The sequence below is a fragment of the Micropterus salmoides genome, unplaced genomic scaffold (genome assembly GCF_014851395.1).
Source record: "Micropterus salmoides isolate LMB-PRFRI ecotype aquatic unplaced genomic scaffold, ASM1485139v1 Ms_hic_scaffold_1, whole genome shotgun sequence".
Classification (NCBI taxonomy): Eukaryota; Metazoa; Chordata; class Actinopteri; order Centrarchiformes; family Centrarchidae; genus Micropterus; species Micropterus salmoides.
Window position 1 is genome coordinate 9881417 of NW_024040040.1, and position 22472 is coordinate 9903888.

Consider the following 22472-nt stretch of genomic DNA (forward strand, 5'->3'; position numbering starts at 1 on the left):
CAGTTTGTACGAGATAGATATATATAGATGGATAAAAAAGAGAATCAGTTTGAAATGGCATATCCTGTTTTTTGCACAAAACTTAAAGCCTCCTTTTCTCCTACCAGTTACCACAAATGTAAACCAATAATTGCATCAAATTCATTTTATTTGCAAATGCAGATTTTTAGCCTTATACAGCGTGTGAATACATTTTACATAGAAACGAGGCATAGAAAGTATAATAAAGCAACAGTCTTGTGGCCTAAAGGTTTCAGCTGCATAAAATATAAAGCTTTAAAAACATATTTACATAATAGAAATATTGGGACAGCACGCGTGTGATTAATTCAGTCAATACAGGCTTGTGTGAAAACCACATTGTTGGCAACAAATGGAAAACAAGGATCATACCTACTGCATGTAGGTGCTGCAACGCTTGTGACATAAGTGATAGTGCCGAGAAGCATTTGGAATGCATGTTGTGTAGAAAATACTTTTAAAGAACAGTTAATGCTTTTTATGACCAAATATTTAAAGAGCAAAGACTCACTACATCGGTGTGTTGCCTAGAGAAGTCAGTTGGATGTTATTCCACTACCTCCGTAGACACTAGTTGGCAGAAAGCAGCACAAACGTCAGAACAGCTGTTAAAGTTCTTAATATGCATGAAAAGTGTAAATAGTGAATAATTACATCTCCTTAATCTACAAAACTCAGCTTGTGTATATTTTAAAACCGTTAAATGCAGAAGTGGCTCTGAATCTATAATCCTCGTTGTAAGAGCTATTATAAAAACAGTTTTGTTGTGAAATGACTACTCCGAAAATACTCTGACGTGGTGTAAAAAGCAAAGTACAGTGTGTACCCAGGCTGCATTTACACTACAGGCCAAATTAAATTAAAACACATTTTCTAATTATATCCCATATCTCCTGTTATGTTCAAATGTAACTATTGAGTACATTTATTAATAGAGTACCAATGCAGGAAAACAGAGTGACGTCATATTGTTTTAAAAAGTAGTGCAGGGCGAAAACAGTAAAGTTTACGTCCTACTTAATATCAGTGTTGAAACTGAAAACAATCCTTTACCATTTCTTCACTGTGCTTTAGCTGTCATGCTTGGAAATGTCTAAGAGTAAAATGTGAAACAACTGCATATGAACATGCATTGTAGGAGTTGCTGTACTTTTACCATAATCTGTTTAGGCTGTACTTTTACAGCATAAAGCGGATGTATGTGTCCAAACATAATGCTGCAGTACGAGCAGAAATCTTGAAGTTAAACCTAAAGCAAATGTGTTTTCTTTAGAACTCAGCTCATGTAAGTTATCCAATGACCAGTCACTAAAGGGAGATTGTATTTATGATGAAAGAAGGCAACAACAGGTAGTTTTAATTGGCAGGTTTAAACTTTTGGCCTGATAGTTTAAAAATCTGTTGAGACTGTGAAACATGTTATTTTTTATATAAATAAGGTTATTAGTAGTATTCCTTCTGTGTAAATCCAGCCTTGAGGACATTCAAGCAAAAACAAATTCCCTTAATGGCAATAAGCTCTAGGCAAAGTTTAAAATAGTAGTTGTTTGTTTTGTTTTTTTAATCTACCTAGTCATGTGAGAAACTATTCTTCCTGTTTCTTCTATTTCAGCAAACCTATTTAATTTCAAGTCCTGTTACAGACTTAGGCAAAATGTATTGCATGATTGAGCTCTGCACATTTAATGAAACCGAAAAGCAGTAACTTTTAAGGTGGTGAGTATAATAACTAATTTATTCTTAACAGCAGTGACGTCATGTATTTAGTTAAGTGATGCATTTATCTAATGTAGTGTTTCTCCAGGTTACATTCAGTATCAGACGTAGGATTCTTCAGAAAACAGAAGCTGGTCGAAGTCTGGTTCTGCTTTGGGATCACTGCATCTCTTCAGCCATTCTTTGCGGCTCTCCACCAGGGCGTGCGCCACCTGCTGGCTGCTCTGGGGATTACTGCGAGGGTGAGAGGAGAAGTAATCCCTCACTGCTTTGGTGGCTACGGGGGAAAGCCAGAAACGGGCCTCTGATGTCCCTCCCTGTGAATCCGGCTCGGTAACCTTCAGTCCTGGGTCGCTGGGCAGCCTTGCCCGTGTGAGGGTGGAGGTTTGGTCCACAACCTGCTGTCCGGGTTCTGACCCCCGCCGCTGGTAGAGCTTGGCGTTGCATTCCTCCTCGACGGAGTGAGACTTCTTTTGCTTGAACAGGGACAGAGATGGCCCGCTGTGCTTGTAAAATAAAGACGGGGATGGGACTGGCTTCTTCGGCTCACTCTGTTCACTTTCTGCTGCGCTCCTGTGATCGCTGATGTCACCGCCGGCGTTGGCAGCATAGCTGAGCTGCCTGTTGTTTAGCGGGGAGTTTGCGGAATGAAACCAGGGGGATTTGGGAATTTGGAGACTCCCTGTAGAGCGGTGGTGGGAAGGGGGGCTGGAGGAGTCTCGTGTAAGATGTCGGGGCTTCTGCGGCTCCTGGCAAGGCCTCCCTCTAACGTGCCCCCCCCCTTCTCCTCCTGCATCTTTTGAGGCTCTGCAGGATGTTTTGGACTTGGGTTGGCTGCTGGAGATCAGCTTCCCTCCTCCCCTTTCGCCTGCCTTTACTTTCTCTGGGACGAGTTTCCCGAGCGGCTTCTCCCCCTGTTTGTAGAAACATACGGTGTATTAACCTTTTGAGAACAATATCTGGTGAAGAGAATCTAAGGTCTGTTTGTTAATGATTTGGCATCTCACGACCTTTATTCACGGACCTGAGTTGGCTTAAGTTACTTTCGGGTCATAATACGCACATTATGGTTCTAGGATGGTGTCTGACGTGGGATTTGGGTGGGCTCCCTGATCTTTCTTTGGCTGTTTAACAGCTCTAGCTTGATAGCTAGTCAACTCCTTGACCAGTTTTGCTCTGGTCTTGTCTTGCTTCTGGAGATTCTTTGTAGCTTCACCTATGTTCCCACAGCTGCTGCAGGAAATACCATAATTCCTGTACACAAGGGTCTCCTGTCATGAATGCAGGTGTCCAGGATCAGCAACTTACCACCCTGTTCCTGCTCACCAGTAACCTGGGGTCACTGTACATATTAGCTACAGTAGTGGACCTGGATGACCACATGGCTGTGCCTTTTTAGTTTGTTTGGATATGATATGTAGTGTCAAGATACTTCTCCAGCAGCTGTCTAATCTAATGACTAACTGCTGCCTCGGACATGTTACTAGACAGTCCACTGACATCAAGGTATAGCACGCCATTATGAATACTTAATACAAAAAATTTAAAAGTCACTACTTAAAAGCTACTAGTACTTATTTATTAGTTACCAGTAACTATTCACGTTTTGCTAATAACTAAAAATTAAGTACTAGTATATAATCAATTGTTATAAGTAAACTTGTAACAATTGATTATGTAGTAGTACTTAACTTTTAGTTACCAGTAATTTTCGTTTTACCAGTAACTAAAAGTTAAGTACTAGTGTATAAATTCACTTCAGATCTGTCCTTTTTAATATTTAATAGCTAATTTGCATTGTTGAAGATATCTTCTTATGTCTGAATAGTTACTAGTAAAATGAACAGAGTTACTGGTACCTAATAGTAGCTTTTAAATAGCAACTAGTAAGTTTTTACGGATACTATCCTTACTGTCAACAAGCCATTTTACCAGTCACTAGTGAATAACTAGTAACAAGATTTTACTATGGCAAGCCGTTCTAACATTAGTCCTTTATAACTTTTTCTAGACGCTATTTAAAGCTATTAGTAGGCTATTCCATTAGTCACTAGTAATTTCCATTTTACTAGTCACAATTATTTAGAAATTTTTTAGGTACTAATAACATTTCAATTCTTACTATAACAAGCCATTCTAGTCTTTAATGAATGACTAGTAACCCAAAAAAAAATGTACTAGTATCTTTTAGAATTGGATTTACTAGTTTCTAATGAATCGGTACTAGTATCTAAATAGTTACTAGTGAAATGGTTACTAGTAACTAATGAATAGGTGATATCTGAAGTGCCTCATAGATTTCAATGTCAAAAATGTGCAATTAGTAACTAATTAGTAGTGGCTTTTAAATAGTTACAAGTAAGATTTAAGGAAAGAGATTTAAGTCCTTAATCTTCTGAACATGATCTCCACTGTTCTTAATTTGTCTGTCCCTTTCAGCCAAGGGCCCAATTACATTTGCAAGAAATGTAGCTGACTGATAAGGGATGCTACCAACGTTGGAGACGGTGAGTCTTGAGAGCGTTTATGTACCCTTTTTTATTTAAGTCTTCTGCTGTTGGGCACACCTGTTTCCAGAGGAGATGACTTTGTTCTCCTTCCACTCTTTTCAGGACCACAATGAGCGTTGTAATTCAGGTGATATTATCCCTTAGAAGCATTTGACTTCTAGTTTCATACGTCTCAGTATCAATTACATCTACACCTCCCTTTTTCTCTGCCAGCAGGTAATGATTCGTCCTTTCAAAGCTCCATCAGGACTTCCAACATTTGAACAACCTGCCCGTAGACAAAAGGAGGGTAACAGTCCCAACAGCTATGTTAACCTTAATTTAGATCGAACACAGAAATACTAGACTAGTCGCAATCCTAAGAGTGGACTGAGAAAGCAATTACCTCCTACGTCCTCTGGAGGAAGTTGTATCCAAGAACATGACAAAGTTTTTGGGCTAGCAAAGGTACATGAAACAGAGATGCCTCTTAGACATATGGCATCCAGCGTTGGTAGTATCAGGTTCAATCAGCAACATTTATTTATACAAGTGCTATATTAAGAACAATGGGGATTTTATAAGACTCCTCTCTCTCCTCTCTCTCGTGTCTTTAGAAGTCAAAGCACTGTTTAGTAGCATCCTGACTGAGAAAACACTAAGGGTAAATGGGCCGCAGCTAACATAAGACCTCTTCTGGAAAGACAAAATTAACTTTAATTTCATTATCCACCTGCTAGACACATGTCCAGACAAAACATATTTAATTATAGATTTTTAATCAGGTCACCATCTTCCCATTTGTAGCTAACCTGCATGTGGAATATTTTTAAGAGACTGCTTTGACTGGTACAAGGACAACAAATTTCAACATCAGTTTGACCAGTGAGCAGGAAGAAGACAGGAAGCTGCAGATGCTAGACATCTGTGTTCATGTGAAGTGCGATAAGATAAAGGCCACAGGAAACTCACCCTCACTCATAAACACCTTAAATCCAACTGTAACCACCACTAACGACACAAGATCACCGGTGAGGACCTTCCTACACAGAGCAGAATATCTAGTCAGTGAGGAGAGGACAGAGACAATAAGACCCATTGACTGGGAAGGGGTCATCGACCAAGAGCCAGCTGACGCTATCTGACACTAGAGAACCATGACAAGCACCATATTGTCTCCTACATATGACTGCTTGTTATGTGAAGTTCATCTTGCTAAAATGACCTTTTTAACTTCACATCCCTCCAATAACAGTTAATTGAATACAAAACAATTAAACTCTAAACTTCCTGCAGATGTTTCAAATTAAAAGCTTTCCATGACTGGTGGGGGGATTATGCTACATTTGAGCAGCTGGAAGGCTTTTGTTTTGAAACATCTGTGCAGCGCCTGGAAAGTAGTCTAAGTGACTAACTGAGACATGACTTTAATTTTTACATCCATGTTTGACATAAATAGTGGATAATGTGATTCTACATATGCTGCTATAATTAGTTGTGGTGTGTGTGTGTGGTTTTTTTGTTTTGTTTTTTTTTACTCACCCGAGTCTGGTCCTCTTCATCCTTCTCCAAGTTATCTTGTTGGGTTAGTGACAGCCTCCGGCCTTTCTTGAGCCAAGAGTTTGGGTGGAGGCCTATACAGCCTTTTAAGGTCCCCCAAGTGTGTGGTTCTTTAGGTGGGGAGCCTTTTGCACAAGTCCCCAGGTCTGGATGTCCGCCGGAGGTCAGAGCAGAGCTTATGGTGGAGGGTGCTGAGGGGAAAGAAGAGGGAACAGATGCAGAGGAGGGGTTGTAGGGCAGATTTGTCTTGGTTGGGTACTGCCCCCGTCTCGTTGCCCAGGTGTGACCAGTGCTGAGGGACTGCAGGGAGTCAAGAGAGTCCAGGGAGGAGCGGGTTGGTGCAGGGGAGGTGGGGTTAGAGGAGAGGCTGGAGGAGCTCGCTTCCATAGCTGGTGACCTCAAACCATGCAGGTTTAACGCGGTCTGACCTCGGAAGTGTGCGTTAGCGAGTGTGTGGCAGTTGGAAAGGTCTTCTTCACAGTCTTCTTCTTCACCGTCTTCATCCTCACCTGTTAGACCGTCGGTGCTCCCTGAAACGCATGGCCGAAACTTGGCCATGTATGCTATAGCCGGCTCTGAACGCCGCCGTCGTCTGTGCCGACCATCCAGGGACAGCGAGTCCAGGTTGGGTGAGGTGTCCGCTGCCAACGCATCTTGGCTAGGGCTGGTGAGTTCTGGGTCTTGTCTCCTGCCTCTGGTTCTCCCCAGCGGGTGCAACTTTAGACCCTGCAGACTCTCATCTTGGGTCTGGTGTGCATCTGGGGTCTGTGTCCTGGTCGTAGTCGCTGAATGTGAGGATGGAGTCCAGGCTGCCTTGTAGTGGTTTGGGTCTAAGGGGCCTTCTACTGCAGTAGCCTGGTGACCCACCGCTGCTGTTGTCTAACTCGTTCTCTAGGCTGTCGTAGGATGAGTCAGTCAGAGGGTACTGCCAGGACTCTGTTGGTCCGGGGTAAGGACGAAGAGTTGACGCACAAGGAAAGAGGAGGATGACAGACACAAACTGTTTTTACATAATGTTGCAAATGGGGAAACAAAATTTGCAACTGCAAGCCACAAAATACTTGATGCAGAATGTTCTTGTGGAGATTTCAGTGACATTAATGTATACCTTTTAATGAAACCATGAATAAAAATCACATTTTCCACGTTTTAATCCTGCTGTGAAAATATTTCTTGTTATATGCCAAACATACGTCCAAATAAATTGACATCAAAATGCCTCTTTTCTCTTCCTGTTAAAATATTTGGGGCGACTAGCCATTAGCTCAAGGGTCACAATAGCATAACAGGTAGGAACATCATGGGCCAGAGGTGTGTGTTTGGATCATTTAGTTTCAAAAGATTTACACAGCTCATTAAAACTACAGTACATGTGTCCATATTGGTTAAAGGACTATTCTAAATGTATGCGGGAAGTAAAGACCTGTAACTGTCTGTCTTGACTTGAACACACAGTTTGTCATGTTTCAGTTCTGTACCTGATCCGAACTCATCAGTGTTGGGTCTTTGTGGCGGCCCTCCAAACAGGGCGGAGGGATCCTCTCCCAGAATCTGCTGACAGTGTTCGATCATAAACTTCACCAGCTCACAAACCTGCAGCAGAGAAGAGGAAGAGTGTTAATAGTAGTTTTAGCATTTGTCAGAGTTCAAACATTTCAAGGCTGCGTGGACGCACTTTGACACTCTTATCTCCTGCCTGCATCATTTCTGAGCAGTTTCAAGGTATTACAACGCAATCATTAAAGATGTAATTAACAAACACAAAGACCTTGTTCCAAAAATCTGTCAGTCGACAGATTAGGCAGCTATACACTTATTTGTGAATGATACATTTTTGGTGAAAACATGCATGTATGATTGATATCCATGCTTGTAACTAAACATACTTGTTACCCAAACATGATGTTAAAATGTTCTGAAGAGAATGTGGTTTCTCTTTAATGGAAATACTTTAATAAATGTATACCATATATTTTCCAAATCAAAGAAGGTTTTCCTGATAAAGGTGGGCATTTGGCTTACGACTGTTTCTTTGGATTGCAATGCCTGTGCTATTTTTAGTGTTTTTTAAGGCCAAAATTAACAAACTTCTCTTTGTTACTGTGACATGACTTAGACCAGAGGTTTTCAAAGTGGGAGTTGCCTCCCCAGGGGGAGCTCAGTAAATGGAAGTAAAAAAAAAAAAATATTAGTACAGTAGTTTTCAGGAGATCAGAGAGACACCTAAATGTGTGCAACTTGGTTCAAAGAAACAGTAGTTTGGGGAATTTTACTGCTTTTCCAGGGTCAGAAACTAATAAATGCCTAAGGACAGACTTTTTTTGTGCATTCGGTTTAGTCCCGACATTTTGTTAAACAGCACAATTAGGCTATCTTGGCTCTGTAGTTGAGTGTCCACGTGATCATCCCATAGGCATCAAGAATGTAGTAGTGTATTTAGACATATTTTGGTGAAACTATGATAGAAAGATAATGGGCACACAGATGGACAGCAGATAAGTGGTTTAAAAAGGTTTCTGTGGACTCTGGAGTCCTTTAAAACTGACTGAGTTCAAGCTTTTCCCAGCTGCTGTTCTCTGTTAATGAGCAAACTAACATTTTAAACTGTCAAAGCTGCACAACTCCCTTCCCCTCTCACCTTCTTAGTTCCTTCTCCCTCCACCTCAGGGCTACCAGGCGCTCCAGGAGGCCAAAGCATGCTGGGAGCGATGCACACCGATAAATTGAAACTCGTCATCTGGTTCTCGTGGGCGTTGCCCTGGATACCGAGCAGCATGGCCAACAGGTAGCGTAGCAGCAAGGCGTTTTCTTTGGGCAGACGACCAATCATCCTGCAGGGAGACAGAATCAGGTGATAGGAAAACAATACTATTGTGTGTTAGTGTTAATAGCAAAGTCTCTGAAAAATCATGTCATGGTCCAACATTTAGACTTTTACAGATGTTCAGTTTAGAGAGTGTGCGTGTTACCTCAGTATGTCCTGCACTTGTTCTTCCTCCTCCTCTTCTTCCTCCAGCACATCCATCCACTCTTCATGCAGCTCACAACACAACAAGCTGCCTGGGATGCTGCGCAAGAACTCCTGCAAGCATGCACACATCAGGAAACCTCACCAGTGTTTTCTTAAGAGTATGTACGTCTGAAAAAATGTATCATTCAAAATAAGAGTAAAATTGATTTTCTCCTGTTTGTTCCTAAAAACTCAGTCAGTATTAATATATTTCCAGGTTTTTGTTAAGTGAATTGGTGTAAGACTTTTTTTAGTTAAGGTGAGAGTAATGAATGTTCACTTCCATATACCGCAACTGACTGAGAGAGCAACATGGCTGTGGCAAATATAAATGATGCAAATGAGCTGCCGAGTAAAGACGTGACACAGTTTAGCACTCGTGCACAGAAGCTTACCCATCATCCCTGCAGATAATAAGGTGATAATAATAATTATAATCCAGATCACATTAACAAGCCTATCTCCTCTGCTGTGAACAGCTTGTCCTGCTAACATGGCTGCAGAGCATGTAATAGAGGCTGAGTAGGATGGAAGCGGATTAATTTTGTGCTTCGATGTGGGTCAAGAAGGTAACTGACACATGTACACAATCTGTTTACCAAAATGCTGTTGATTATTTCTCAATCATTAGAACAGGGGTGTTTTTAAACACCACCTGTTGAGTTTGAACTCAAATATACACACACACACACAAAAACACACTCAAGCTGTCACACCTTAAAGACTCCGGCAATGATAAAGATGTTGTCTCTTGACAGAGGAAGTTTAAACTCTCCGGAGTCCAGAGAGTCCCGCAGCTCTCTGACAGACCGAGCCCCCGCTGGCCGACGGAAGATGCCCCGCGTCCACGAACCCTCATGGTACAGAAACGCCAGCATGTCCTGGTGAGGGAGAGGACGTGAAATAAGGGAAACTAATGTCAGTGAAGCTTGTTGTTGATAAAAATATTACAATGAAAAACATTGGGAAAGAAGCGGAAATGCTCCTTTTCCTCCTTTTCCTCTCAGTTGCTAAAGGGGCGTGTAGGTGTCTGCTGAGCCCCGGCGGGGAAACAAGAGACAAAGTAAAGAGACTGTAGTGAACAAGCTTTGGACCGTCTGTTTGCAGTGGTGCTGAAGAGTAAAGACTACACTAGCATCTAAAAAGGACCATAGTGACATTTACAGATTAATCATCTTCTTCATCTCATTATAAAACCCTCTAATAAAATGACTAATTTACCTTTAAAGTTTTTAAGTTGTTTAATGTGTTTCATCTGAGCAGCTAATGAGCTATATAGCCTACACACTGACGTCAGCAGCGCACTTTTCCCCTGTAAATGTTTGTTTGGGGGCTCGTTCAACAGGATATGGTGCAGGATAAGATGTGTTTGTTAGTTACAAAAGAAGGAGACTTTAGCATAAAAGCTTACGAGGACTGTTATTAAAAGTCTTGCGTAGCAGGCTGCTGTCTGTTATCAAGTCTAACTGACATTATGCTAAATACAGTTGGAAATTAAACAATTTGATTGACTGTATGACAAGTTCTCCAAATTCAGTCTGGTTAATGCAGACCTGGAGGACTTATTTCATTATCATGAAAACAACAGCAATAAAATATTTTCTTTTAGTGAAAAGCCTAACCCTAGGTTTAGTGATCCCTTACCTTAATCTAGTCCCATCAGCCTCAGCTGTATTTAGTGTAGTTAGCAAATGTTAGCATGCTAATACACTGAACTAAGATGGTGAACAGGATACATATTATAAGTGCTAAACTGCATTGGGAGCATATTAGCATACGGTTTCTCAAATGAGAAAACTGCAAAGGAGACAAAAAAGTAAATTTCAGCTGGACAATGTTTGACTCGAGTTCGATCCGTATTGTGCAGAAATTGACACTTTTCTTCTATTAAAGACTTTTTTTAAACAATCTGAATAATACTGAACAAACAAAGGCAGTAAATTAAAGTCACTCGTGTCATTGTTCCTACTGACCATGACTGGCTTTGGCAGAGCGTCCTCTACACAAACACTGCTGAGCGGCTGGCCGAACAGGCAGCCGTGCGCCGCACTGGCGAGGGATAATTCATTCAGGTGAGAGGAGGAGCCTCGCCAGAAGGCCCAGGTGATGAGGGAACGCCTCCTTTTAAATGGCTTCTGAGACAACTCTGGAAAGACAACACAGTATCACAGCATGCATCAGCATAAACTCTCAATCTTCTATTTTTATATTCATTTTTTAAAAATAAACATCAGCAAATGATCTCACCTGCAGATACATGTAGTGTTTCAACGGGTCGAGGCTTCATGATGAACTGGCACTGCTTGTATACCTGCAGCTGCTCCACCTGCATGGCCCTCTGTCTGTCCGCAGGAGGTGCAGCAGCATCCGTGCAGACGCCGCCGCCGCCGCCTCCATGAGACATGGTGAGCCTCACATGACTCATCTGGATACTAAAGGGAAACTCATGACCTGAGACGGAGGAGAAGAGGCAGCATCACTCCCTGGAGGCTTAATATAGTTGCTATAGAACATCAACAGCACCATAACATCGCAGTGTTAGTCAGCACGCACTCGGTGACCCTTCGTTTCCTCCCTGCAGGGGCGACATCACACTCTTCTCTGGGAATGAATGGTGCTAGTGTGTCTAAAAAACATCTCACCCCTGTGTCAAGACTCAGTGCTTCTCAAACTTTTTCTGTCATGCCCCCCATTCAGAACCTGAAAGAGAACCCACACTATCAAACTTGTGGATAGTGGAACTTTCACTGACCAATTAGAGGATAAGGGGTGTTGTCCCTCTTGGAGATGACCCACAGCTGGAAGTCTTTCACATTTCCCTGAGGCAAAGCAGAGACAAAGATTGTCAGAAAAACAAGATACTTAACTCTACAAGGCCGCAGAGAAACTTAATAAAGGCATCTTGCTCTCCGGAGAAATACATTTTAAGAAGCGGATATGCGACAAAGTATTTTCTTTCAGTTTTCACATGCTGTGTGTTTACATCACAAGTAACATGCACAACTACAACAAAAACATCAATATTTAGTCCAAGCCTAAAAAAGACAGGCTCAATATACTGGCAAATTAATTAGTATTCACTGTCATGACAAACAGGCAGACTTAACACATATTACACATTATGAAAGCAAGTGGGACAGGTTTTTTTCTTCACTCACTATGATGCCAAACTGCTGCAGGGCCAGCCGGACCACCTCATTGGTTGAATCGGAGTTGCTGACAGGCAGCGTTTTGGTCTAATCAGGGGGAGAAGGCAGCAGTCACACACAGGACACAGGGACATACAGTATATGGTAAAGGATCATCACATACTCCAAGACAAGAAGTATCACTAGAAATAATGTCAAGGATTTCATGCACTTCATAATGTCACACCCGTCAAAGCAGATGCAGGTTGCTCAAACATCAAAGTTAACTTACAACCGCGAAAGTATTGATTCCCTTCCCGTACACTCTCAGAGGAATGGTTTTAGGTTCTTCCCTCTCTTTCTCTTCTTTTATCCGACTGGAGAGAAAAGAGGAAAACACGCCACGTGAGATTTGTCCTCTCTTTTCTCTCTGTGCAACGTGCGGACACGTTTTCTGTTGATGCACGAAGGCGGAGTTTTACCTTTTGAGGAGGGAGAGCCATCTTTCTTTCTGTTCTGCAGAGCTGAAGGGGGAACACGGAGAAGAACATCAAACATCACCGCAGTCTGTGTGTCTGTCGTAATACTAACTATTTTCTCAGATCGATAATAACATATTATTCTTGTCGTATGCTTGGATATCATTCAGTTTGACTCTAAACTGGCTCTCCATAAAAGTGCATCCTGTCTGCTTTCTGTTCATCTGACATATAAGGTCAAGTTTACAGCATCACCCAAGATATTTACGACTGAAACATAAACATATTTCCCAGCCTCTGACGTGACGCAGAGTGAACATGAACCTGAACTATGTTTGCGTGACATGTTTGAGTTTGAGGACCTTCTGATCATTGCGGCATAAAACAAACACAAAAAAAAAAGGCATTATACTCATCAGATAGGCTTGAAATGTTTGTGGAGAACATCTGCGTTTTACACTTAGCACATTCCAAAGTGTGTCAATATTTGTGTGTTTCTGCGTCCTTGTGTGTGCAAATTTACAGTAACATAAACGATGACAACACCGGACTGGTTTAAAGCAGTAACGTGTGTGTTACCTAAACGTAGCGACACAGTTGCAGGTGGGCCAGCCCATGACGAAGCTTCTCTCTGGGTTCGTGCTTCCCTCGCACACCTCATCCATGCAGCCTGCCGTCCACATCTCCCGAACACACACTTGGGCCTTCTGCTTGAAGTGGTTAGCTGATCTGGGAACGACATGAGCACCGGTGTGAACACGCGCACACACACACACACACTAATTTTAACCTTAGACCTGGGTATTAACCTAATTCACGGGTGAATGAGATGAGGAGCAGCCAAAATGTTCCTGACACACACTTGTGCTTACTTGGCTTTGGCAATCACCAGTATGTCGTTGAACAGAAAGAGGTGTCTGTCCTGAGTCTGCATCCCTGTCTTCAACTGAGCGTGTCCGTGCAGAAGAAACGACCTATTAGAGCCGGTGAGGAAGGACTGGACCAATGGGCAGGTCTCTGGGCACACAGGAACCAGGAAGCTCTCTCTGGAATACAAAAACATGGAGCCAAATTTATTTTACAGTTTAAAATATCCAACGACCAAACTGATCTTTCTTGACACACATATTGCATATTTAGACATCAATTTAATACTGTTAAAATGAGACATCTGAGAATCTCCGACCACGTGTCCATTCCCATAAAGCCCTGTGCTTCTGTTATGTTCTTTCAAAGGTTTTCTCTTTGGCTTTATTGAAACATTAGATATGATTTCTGCATCAAACCTTCCCTGTAAAACTGTTTACACCAGAGGAAGGGAAGCATCTTCAGGAGATTATCCACCAAATCATTGCTGTGAAGGAAGGTAACAGAGACAAACAGTCTTTTCAGCAATTATCTCAACTGATTATTATAATTGTAAAAATGTCTAATAAACTTTCGAACTTTAGTAACATGATTCTTATTAAGATACTCAGCATTTTAAATGACCGAACCTTCCTCCTACACCAGATGTTTTAGCCAAACAATTACACTGGCCAGAGTATAAAATATGATGGGACAATATGGCTTAGAATCACGTTATTTTCAGTACTTCCCAGCAATATATAACAACAATTCCTAATAATATAACTAATTAAATTAATGCGTTCTGACTTGACTTGAAGACGAGACCTACAGATACCCTGACTTCACTTTTTTTTTTTTTAATCATTTATATGGTTAGAATTCCTGCATGGTAATGCTGAGCAGCTGCTTCCTCATTGGGGCAAACCTTTGTATCTTATAAGGAGATATTTGGATGTTTACAGTTTTAGTTTATCAGGAGACATGTTTGGTGGTGAGGTCCCAGTTTAAATACAAAGATTTAGTAAGACCCTGTTGCTTTTGATCGTGTGGTGCCTCTCTTATTATTAGATTATTCACTTCAGATCTCCGTCTCTTTCCTCCTCTCTGGCATCCTTCATCACCAAATTAAAAAAAGCTTGGAAATACTGATGTGTACGTTTGTACATTGAGTTTGCATGACAAATTTTGACTTGTGTTTGGGATTCAATGGAGATTCAGAAGAGATCAAAGGACTCCTGCACTCTTCATCATGTAAATTGTGTTATGTCATTTTAAGTCATATTAGGTTTAGGGTTGAGTGCAGTATGGGGTCAGGGAATCTGCAGGTTTCAGAAAGTCAAATCCAAATTTACAGCAAAAAAAAGAGGACTCACATCTTTCAACTGACGCTTTTCCCAGGCCACATCCGAATAGGGATCTTTTCCAAATTGTTAATAAATATGATGTAAGACAAAGGGCTGGTGTTACTGAATGCAAGTTTATTGTTTAAAAATCAGTAATTGCTTTATTGTTTTATTCCCTAGATCAGTTAACCATTAAACAAATACTTGGACATTTTGGTAAAGTGGGCCAAAATCAAAATGAATGTTTAATATGCTAAAACAATGAAGGTGTAAGCAAGTCTGTTTTCGTTTGATTAACTTTTGTTATATCGTATTAACCATATCCACACTTGGAGTGAGAGTTATGCAGTAGCAGTCCGTGTTTGACAGCAGGGGCTGTAGTTGTTGTTCAGTGAGGTGCCCCCACCCTCTGTGGGAGCTTTTTAATGAGGTTATTTCTTATTCATATTCTCAGTCCATATGTTCAAAGGCAGAGCTATTAATAGATGCCTGATCCTCTGATAAGTCTGGTTACAGGAGGATTATCCATCCGAGTGGATCCAACACCTCACTGTGCCCGGGGCATGTGTGTGTGGTTTCAGAGTTTTGTCAGAGTGGCCTGACCTCAGTGACTCTGGTATGGATGTATGGATAACTGACCTACTCAGCCTGCTGGTACCTGTGGTGACACTTAACTCAACTATCACCTGCAGGTAGACTTACAACATGAACACAACTGGGGTGTCTTAAAGCTGAAGAACTAGTGAGAGGAAGCAAGATTTTGAAAGTATCCAACTAAAAAAAAATATATATATATATACACCCCCTCCCTTCATGCCCTCCTCCAAAGCCACTCCATCCTACAAAGGTGCTGGAAGGATTGTAAAGTTTTTTATATTTCTGCATAATATTAAAAGTAGATCAAGAGAACCGAATTAAACAAATGAGAAAATAACAATATACTTGGTCATTTATTCATTGAGGAAAATGATCCAACACTGCATATCTGTGAGTGGCAAAAGTATGTGAACCTTTCCTTTCAGGATCTGGTGTGACTCCTCCGTGCAGCAATAACTGCAACTAAATGTTTCCGGTAAGTGTTGATCAGTCCTGCAATTGGACGTGGAGGAATCTTAGCACATTCCTCTTTATAGAACAGCATCAACTCTTGGATGTTGGTTTTCTCACATGAACTGCTCACTTCAAGTCCAACTTCCACAACATTTAGATCGGACTGAGGTCAGGACTTTGACTTGGTCATTCCAAAACATTCACTTTATTCTTCTTTAACTGTTCTTTGGCCGAAGGACTTGTGTGCCTAGGTTCATTCTCTTGTTGCATGAACCACATTCTCTTGAGATTCAGTTCACGGACCAATGTCCGGACATTTTTCTCTAAAATTCGCTGGTATAATTCAGAATTCATTGTTCCATCAATGATGGCAAGCCGTCCTGGCTCATATGCAGCAAAGCAGGCCCAGATCATGATACTACCACCACGTTTCACAGATGGAATAAGGTTCCTATAGTGGAATGTTTTCCAAAAAGTTCTACTTTGGCATCATTAGTCCAGAAAAAATGCATCCAGTGCGCTGTGGCTTGTCCACATTATCATGAGCAAACTGCAGATGGGCAGCAATGTTCCTTTTGTAAAGGAGTGGCTTTCTCCTTAGAAACCTGCCATGCACACCACTGTTGTTCAGCTCCTGATGGTGGACTCGTGAACATTGACATTAGCCAATGTGAGAGAGGCCTTTAGTTTCTGAGAAGTAACCCTGGGTTCCTTTGTGACCTTGCGGACTTGCTCTTGGAGTGATCTTTGTTGGTCGACCACTCCTATAGAGGGGAGCAATTGGTACAAAGTCTGCCTGACTGTGTATTACTGTATTATAACCTTTTCCAGTCTGATGAGCATCAACAACTCTTTTTTTGAGATCCTCAGAAAGAGTAAAATAGACCTATAACTGAACTCTTAGAGCAATAACTGTTAATGGACATTGCTTATTTAATTTGCCTGCATTAATTTAACTGTGTAAACTTTGTGTCTTATTCTTTTTCATTACTACTTAGTTAATATCCCCACATTACAATGTAGTCAAGATCACAGTTATCATTAGTCAAGATAACTGTATTATCTTTACACAACGCCACTGTGTTACTATTTAGTCAAGACCGCTTAGAGTTAGCAGCAGACATTTGCATGGCAGCATTTATTTGGTAAATCTAGCCTTGAGTCTCTAAATATATTTTACAGTACCTGGAGAGAGTCTTGGACCTGGTGAGAGCCTTGGTGAGGACCAGAGACGGGGCGGACTGGCGGCGATAACTCTGAGACTTCATGCGCTTAAAGAGACAAAGAGAGACAATCCAATTTTTTGGTGTGACGCTGCATTATTAAAACACGTAAAACATGTATGTATCCAGGGTGTAACGAAAAAGTTGTATGAACTCATTTCACCTTTTGTTGGTACGAAATAAGACCAATATTCATACGACACTAGACATTTCTGAAAATTATTATTTTGTGAGTAGTATTTAGCTCTACATCACATCTCATAGTTAAAACAGGTTACTTTACAAGAGCATTTCACTAAGCCTTCAATGCATGACAATTTGGATTTTAAACCAAAAAAAATAAAGAATGCATTTAACATCTGAATTGATCTTTAAAAACAGTTGTTATAACCGCTCTCATCTTTTCTGTTAGTAATAATACACAATACAATAATAATAACACATAAAACTGTAATTCCTGTAAGAAACCATTCACTTCTATCTACATCACATTTGACCACACTGCCCTGCACTAAAACTTGAAAAGCTGAAATCCCACAAAGAGAGGTGGACAGAATATACGCCATGCTTATGTCATGTTTACACTTCGTTACATAAGCATCCTGATGTTCAACACGTTCATCGCATCACTGGGATGTGATGGCCTCCAAAAGAAAAGACACAGCAGACTGAAACAGGAGAATTTAAACACAGAAGAATGTTGGAGCATAAAGATTAGCCAGGTGAGAACATTTTACAGTCTGTATTACCTTCAGTACTCTGTCTCTACCATGACACTCCTGACCTCTCTCACACTTCTACTACTCAGAAAAAGTGAGCTGGAAATTTGTTGCATGTTTGTGGTGCTCACATATTCATATCTCCATAATGTTTTTTTTTTCCCCCAATAAAAAATCTTGGGCAAGTCTTTTAAGTTGAATTTAAATAAGACGAGACAAAAGTATGGCACTTCCAAGCTGAATTAATCCGCTGCTCCCACTGTACCACACCTCGCCAGCTGCTGCTTGCAGCCATAATGAGATCCCATTTTTCTCTGCTGGATCCTATTATCCTAGTTTCCCCACAAGGATCATTAAAGTTTTATTTAATCTAATTGCAAAAGAATCTGAGTGTGAAGCAGCGTGACAAACAACTATTACGTAACCACATTTCTTTCATTAGGAGTGAGATTTACACACTTGTATTCTTTAAATAAATATTACTGGAATTTTTGTTATGTTTTGTTATTATTTTTGTTGTTTTTGAAGTTTTATGATTGAACTCTACGCAGAATTAAGTTTTAATTCTGCAGATCTTTATAATCCAGACTGTAGAAGTCTAATGTGAATAAGCTTCTTCTTATTTTCTGTTAAACCCTTTATAACTTTGTTAAGAACAGTGCTATATAAATAAAGTTTTATTAGTTATTATATTATTTGCGCATGTCATAATGTTAACATGCTCAAATGCTAATGCTAATAAAGTATAATGATTTTACCATGTTCCCTATCATCATTTGCTAACATATGCTAACTGGCACTAAATACAAAAAGGGGAGGGTCTCGATGGACCACTACGACATTGCGAGGCCAGGGTCACGTGATCAAGGGAGACAATCAAAGGCGTCAGCAGCTAGTTTGTGGCCTTGTTGTGTTGTCAACTTGCACTGTAGAAGAAAGTAAACAGTGAAGAAGAAAATAAAATATGTCTAAAATACGACATTGTAAATAATCATGCCTTCTAGTTTCAGATTTTGAAAACGACTGAAGGATCACCTCAATCATTTTCTAGGACTCACATTTGTTTTACCGAAGACTTTTTTCTCCAGCTGGGTCTGTCGCTCAGCAAAAGACCTAAACCACCACTCTGTTCAGAATGTCTCGATAAATATCAGGTAATGACGATGACACACCTCAGTAACATTGTAATTGTTGGACAGTAACCGTCGTTTTCAATAATCAGTTCATCCTGAAATGTGTCTACTGTGCAATTATTTCTACAAAACAACACGGTCAAACCAACTGCCAGGGTGGTCTGTTACATAATATTATAAAACAGTGGTCAGCCAGCAGTAAACATGCCTACCAGCTCAGCAGCCCCAGTGGGTCTGTTGACCCTCACCTTGCAGCGATACGTCGACTCTCCCAAATAGACTAAATAAGCAACTACATTAATTTTTCTCTAGATAAAACTCAGGGGTTCACTAAAGTTATTACGAATTTCTGTACCAAATTTCATGGCACTCCATGCAATACTTGTTGACATATTTCATTCTGGACCAAAGTAGGGGACCAACAACCGACGTCACAGTCACCAATCTATCTGAAGGCCTTCCGGTCCAAAGTAAACCATCAAGCTCTTCACTACGAAAAGATCAGTCCCCCTCCATCTTACAACCACTATGCACGTTCACGCATTTTTGACATTTCACAATGTCATATCACCGAGTTAACAGGGTCACATATTGGTGAAACATTCCTTACACGCCAGCCACAACATGACAATGTTGCCTTTCACTCCTACAAATAAACTAACAGAAGCTGACATGGAGATATGGGTTTTAAAACAATTCCACTGGCCAGCATCAGCCCAGCTATTATATTATAAACTGTATTATAACACAAAGCAGTTTAAGAGGAAGTTCATTCATAGTGTTTCCACACCATCATACTGCCAGCAGGTGCCAGCGTCACTGGATACAACTACTGTATTTACTCATAGAGTGAAAAGTTGCCATAGTACAGCAGGGATCAATGGCACAATGGTGATATACTGTATTTCTGTGTCTTGTTAAATCAGAAAATGCAGATGAGAAGCTGGCGGCGATGTGGTTTCAAGCTCAATTAAAACAAGCAAGCAGCACATAAGTAGTCTACAGTTATTGTTATACGAAAACTATTAATTTACAAATATAATAATACAAAAATAAATCTGTATACCACATAAATGTATTTTATTAATACTAAACACGTTGGTAATTAACAAATCCCTTGTTGAAAGCTGATTGATTGTTCAGGGGCTGCAGAATGATGGATTTTGAGCAGGAGTCAAAGTGTTTAGGTTCACCAGGGCTAATACAAAATAACACCTAACTACAGCAGAAACTAGGGTAGTTAATTTGTTGTAAAATTTGTTCACAAGTAACAGAAAATTTTATGATTAAATAAATAATTCGGTTGGTAAAATTGTATTTCTACCACCCAAAAGCAGTACAAGTCATTCAGTAAATGGGTATAACATGCTATAATTCTTATATTATATTTAGTATGATAACTATAACTCCTATGAGACAAAATTTATCTGTAGATACTTTAAATACACCGGTAATATTTGTAATCTCTTACTGTGTCATGGTCTCTTTCATGGCGCTGCACCACAATAATATCCCTACTGTTTGATTGCCTGTGGTATTTCTACACCATCATCAGCAGTTTCATGGACCACTTCGTTTGTTTGCCTGTCTTTATGGAGGCGGGGTGTCACTTGGGTAGAAGCCTTGAACTCTGAACTAACCTCTCACCCAACTGGACCTGACTTACAATACACTCATTCATATGTTTGTTACCTCCGAGGAAAACATGGACGTTTTTCTCATTTCATCCGGTAAATAAGCACAAAGATAATTAAGTGAAGAATAATAAAATCTTCCATTTTACAAACTGAATATTCTGGTGCCAAACTGCTCCTCCTTTACGCAGCCGTGGGTTAAAGTTAATTAAACCAAAATAAAAGTACACGCCAACCTCTTTCCCCGTTGCAATTAAAAACAGAACAACAGTATATATTAAGCTTAAACAATGGGAACAATATAGACTTTTAAAACAGATACCCGTTTGTTTTCCTGCTGTCCGCCGCCTCGGCTGAGGCTTTCCTGTTGCTGTTGTGGAGACATGTTGTCCATCCAGCCTCCAGACGCCCCACGGCTCACTCACTGTCCAACTGTCCTCAGGTGATGCAGCGTGGAGAGAAATCCCATTAACAACCTCCGCCTCCGGAAGAAAGAAACCATCTCAACACAAGCGTCACATGAAGTCACTCAAAAGTTATAGTCGGCGACCAGGGCGTGTGGGACAAGCGTGATATGCTACACGAAGAGGGGGGGTCAGATTGATTAAAAAAAAAAAAAAAAGACTTTAAAAACAAAACAAGCTCAGCTGATCCCACAGCTCTCCCTTTCTCTCCTCACTATCAATGAAAGTCTGTGCTACGACCAAAAGCACCTCCTGTCTGGATTATCTGTTGCTGTGCCACTTCTTAATGCGTCTTTGCGCGCAGAACGGAGGCGGCGCCAATATGCTGCAAGAAATAGGTCTACCTAATTTAAACCACATTGCTCCATTCATTCATCAGATTTGCTAAGATTATTGGTGAGAATAGTTGTTTGCTTTGGGGTTTAGAGCTTGTATCAACAGATGCCCGGGAATCCAGCGAATGAACAATTCTAGTTTGATTACTGACACCAAACTGCGTTAGAAAAAAGTATAACTGTCAATCAACATGTTATGTGCTGAAACAGATCAGTAAGCAAAGCACTGTTCACAGAAACAAGATAATTCTACCTAGATAACTGTGACTTAGACAAATATGTCTCAGTAGTTTATTAAACCAAGCGACAGTTATCTCATTATCTAATGTGTAAAAGTGTAAAATACTGACCTCTATATCATTAATTACGGTTTGTATGTGCTAATATGTCGTCCTCCCCTACATTCCTCTGCCAGATTCTGGTTTTGAAGCAAAAAACAAGCCACACTTAACATAACATTCATGTAGTGTTATAGCTATGTACTTAAACACAACTTCAACATATTATTTTAATATCAAATAAATAGTCTATGGCACAATTTATTTTGCCATCTGTTAAAAGCAAAAACAGATATAATCTGACATCACTTCACCATTTACCATCAGTTCAACATCTCTGCAGTCTAACTGAGCCCAATCATTAGTAACGTCACTAATTACGACAACATACTGTACATTTCTGACTTATGGCAACAAAATTAATAAATATTTGCACATGCAACATTTTTCCTTATTTGGTTTTAAACCTAGCAGTGGTTCCCAACCTTTTTAGCCTTAATCAAAGACTTCTTGTGACCCCTCATCACAGATTGTGGAGCAGCTGAACCAACAAAGGCTACTTGTTTCTCAGCTCTCTTTATTTCAAGGCTTTTTAGGGGGCTGAAGAGGGGAAACTTAGGTATTTTTTACTAGGAATGAAGCATAAATGTGAGAAAAGTAAGACAAAGTACAACATTTTACAATATTTTTCTTTCCTCTGGACCCCTCAGATTTCTCCTGAGACCCTTTGGGGGATCCCGACTCACAGTTTGGGACCCACTGTTATAAAGTTAAAAAGGTTTAGGTAAAAGGAAGGATTTACTACAGTACTTTCCTGATATACTAAGCTTCAATTAGGTGAGGAGGACTAAATGGTTGATTTTGAAATTTTTTATGCACAGCTCTGGAGTCTGTAGGAGCCCAAACAATGTCAGAAGCACAAGGGTTAAAATCAAACTCAAAGGAATCCTAGCAACATTTTTAAACTAAAATAGAGTTATTTAGATCCAATAGACAGACGTTATCAGATTATGGGTTAACAGCACGGGCCTGATGCTCACT

General features: G+C 40.4%; 1 protein-coding gene across 1 annotated transcript; it reads right to left on the reverse strand.

Annotated features, from left to right (window-relative positions):
- Positions 1 to 130: 130 nt before the first annotated feature.
- Positions 131 to 20834, reverse strand: LOC119901907 (rho GTPase-activating protein 20-like). The gene is given in 17 exon segments (XM_038717683.1): positions 131 to 2651; positions 5769 to 6525; positions 6527 to 6722; positions 7265 to 7379; positions 8425 to 8617; positions 8756 to 8868; positions 9513 to 9677; positions 10770 to 10942; positions 11044 to 11247; positions 11549 to 11615; positions 11955 to 12032; positions 12217 to 12301; positions 12407 to 12448; positions 12983 to 13132; positions 13276 to 13449; positions 16831 to 16916; positions 20677 to 20834. Coding segments are annotated over 17 exon segments (3474 nt in total). The 5' UTR covers positions 20740 to 20834; the 3' UTR covers positions 131 to 1838.
- Positions 20835 to 22472: the final 1638 nt, after the last annotated feature.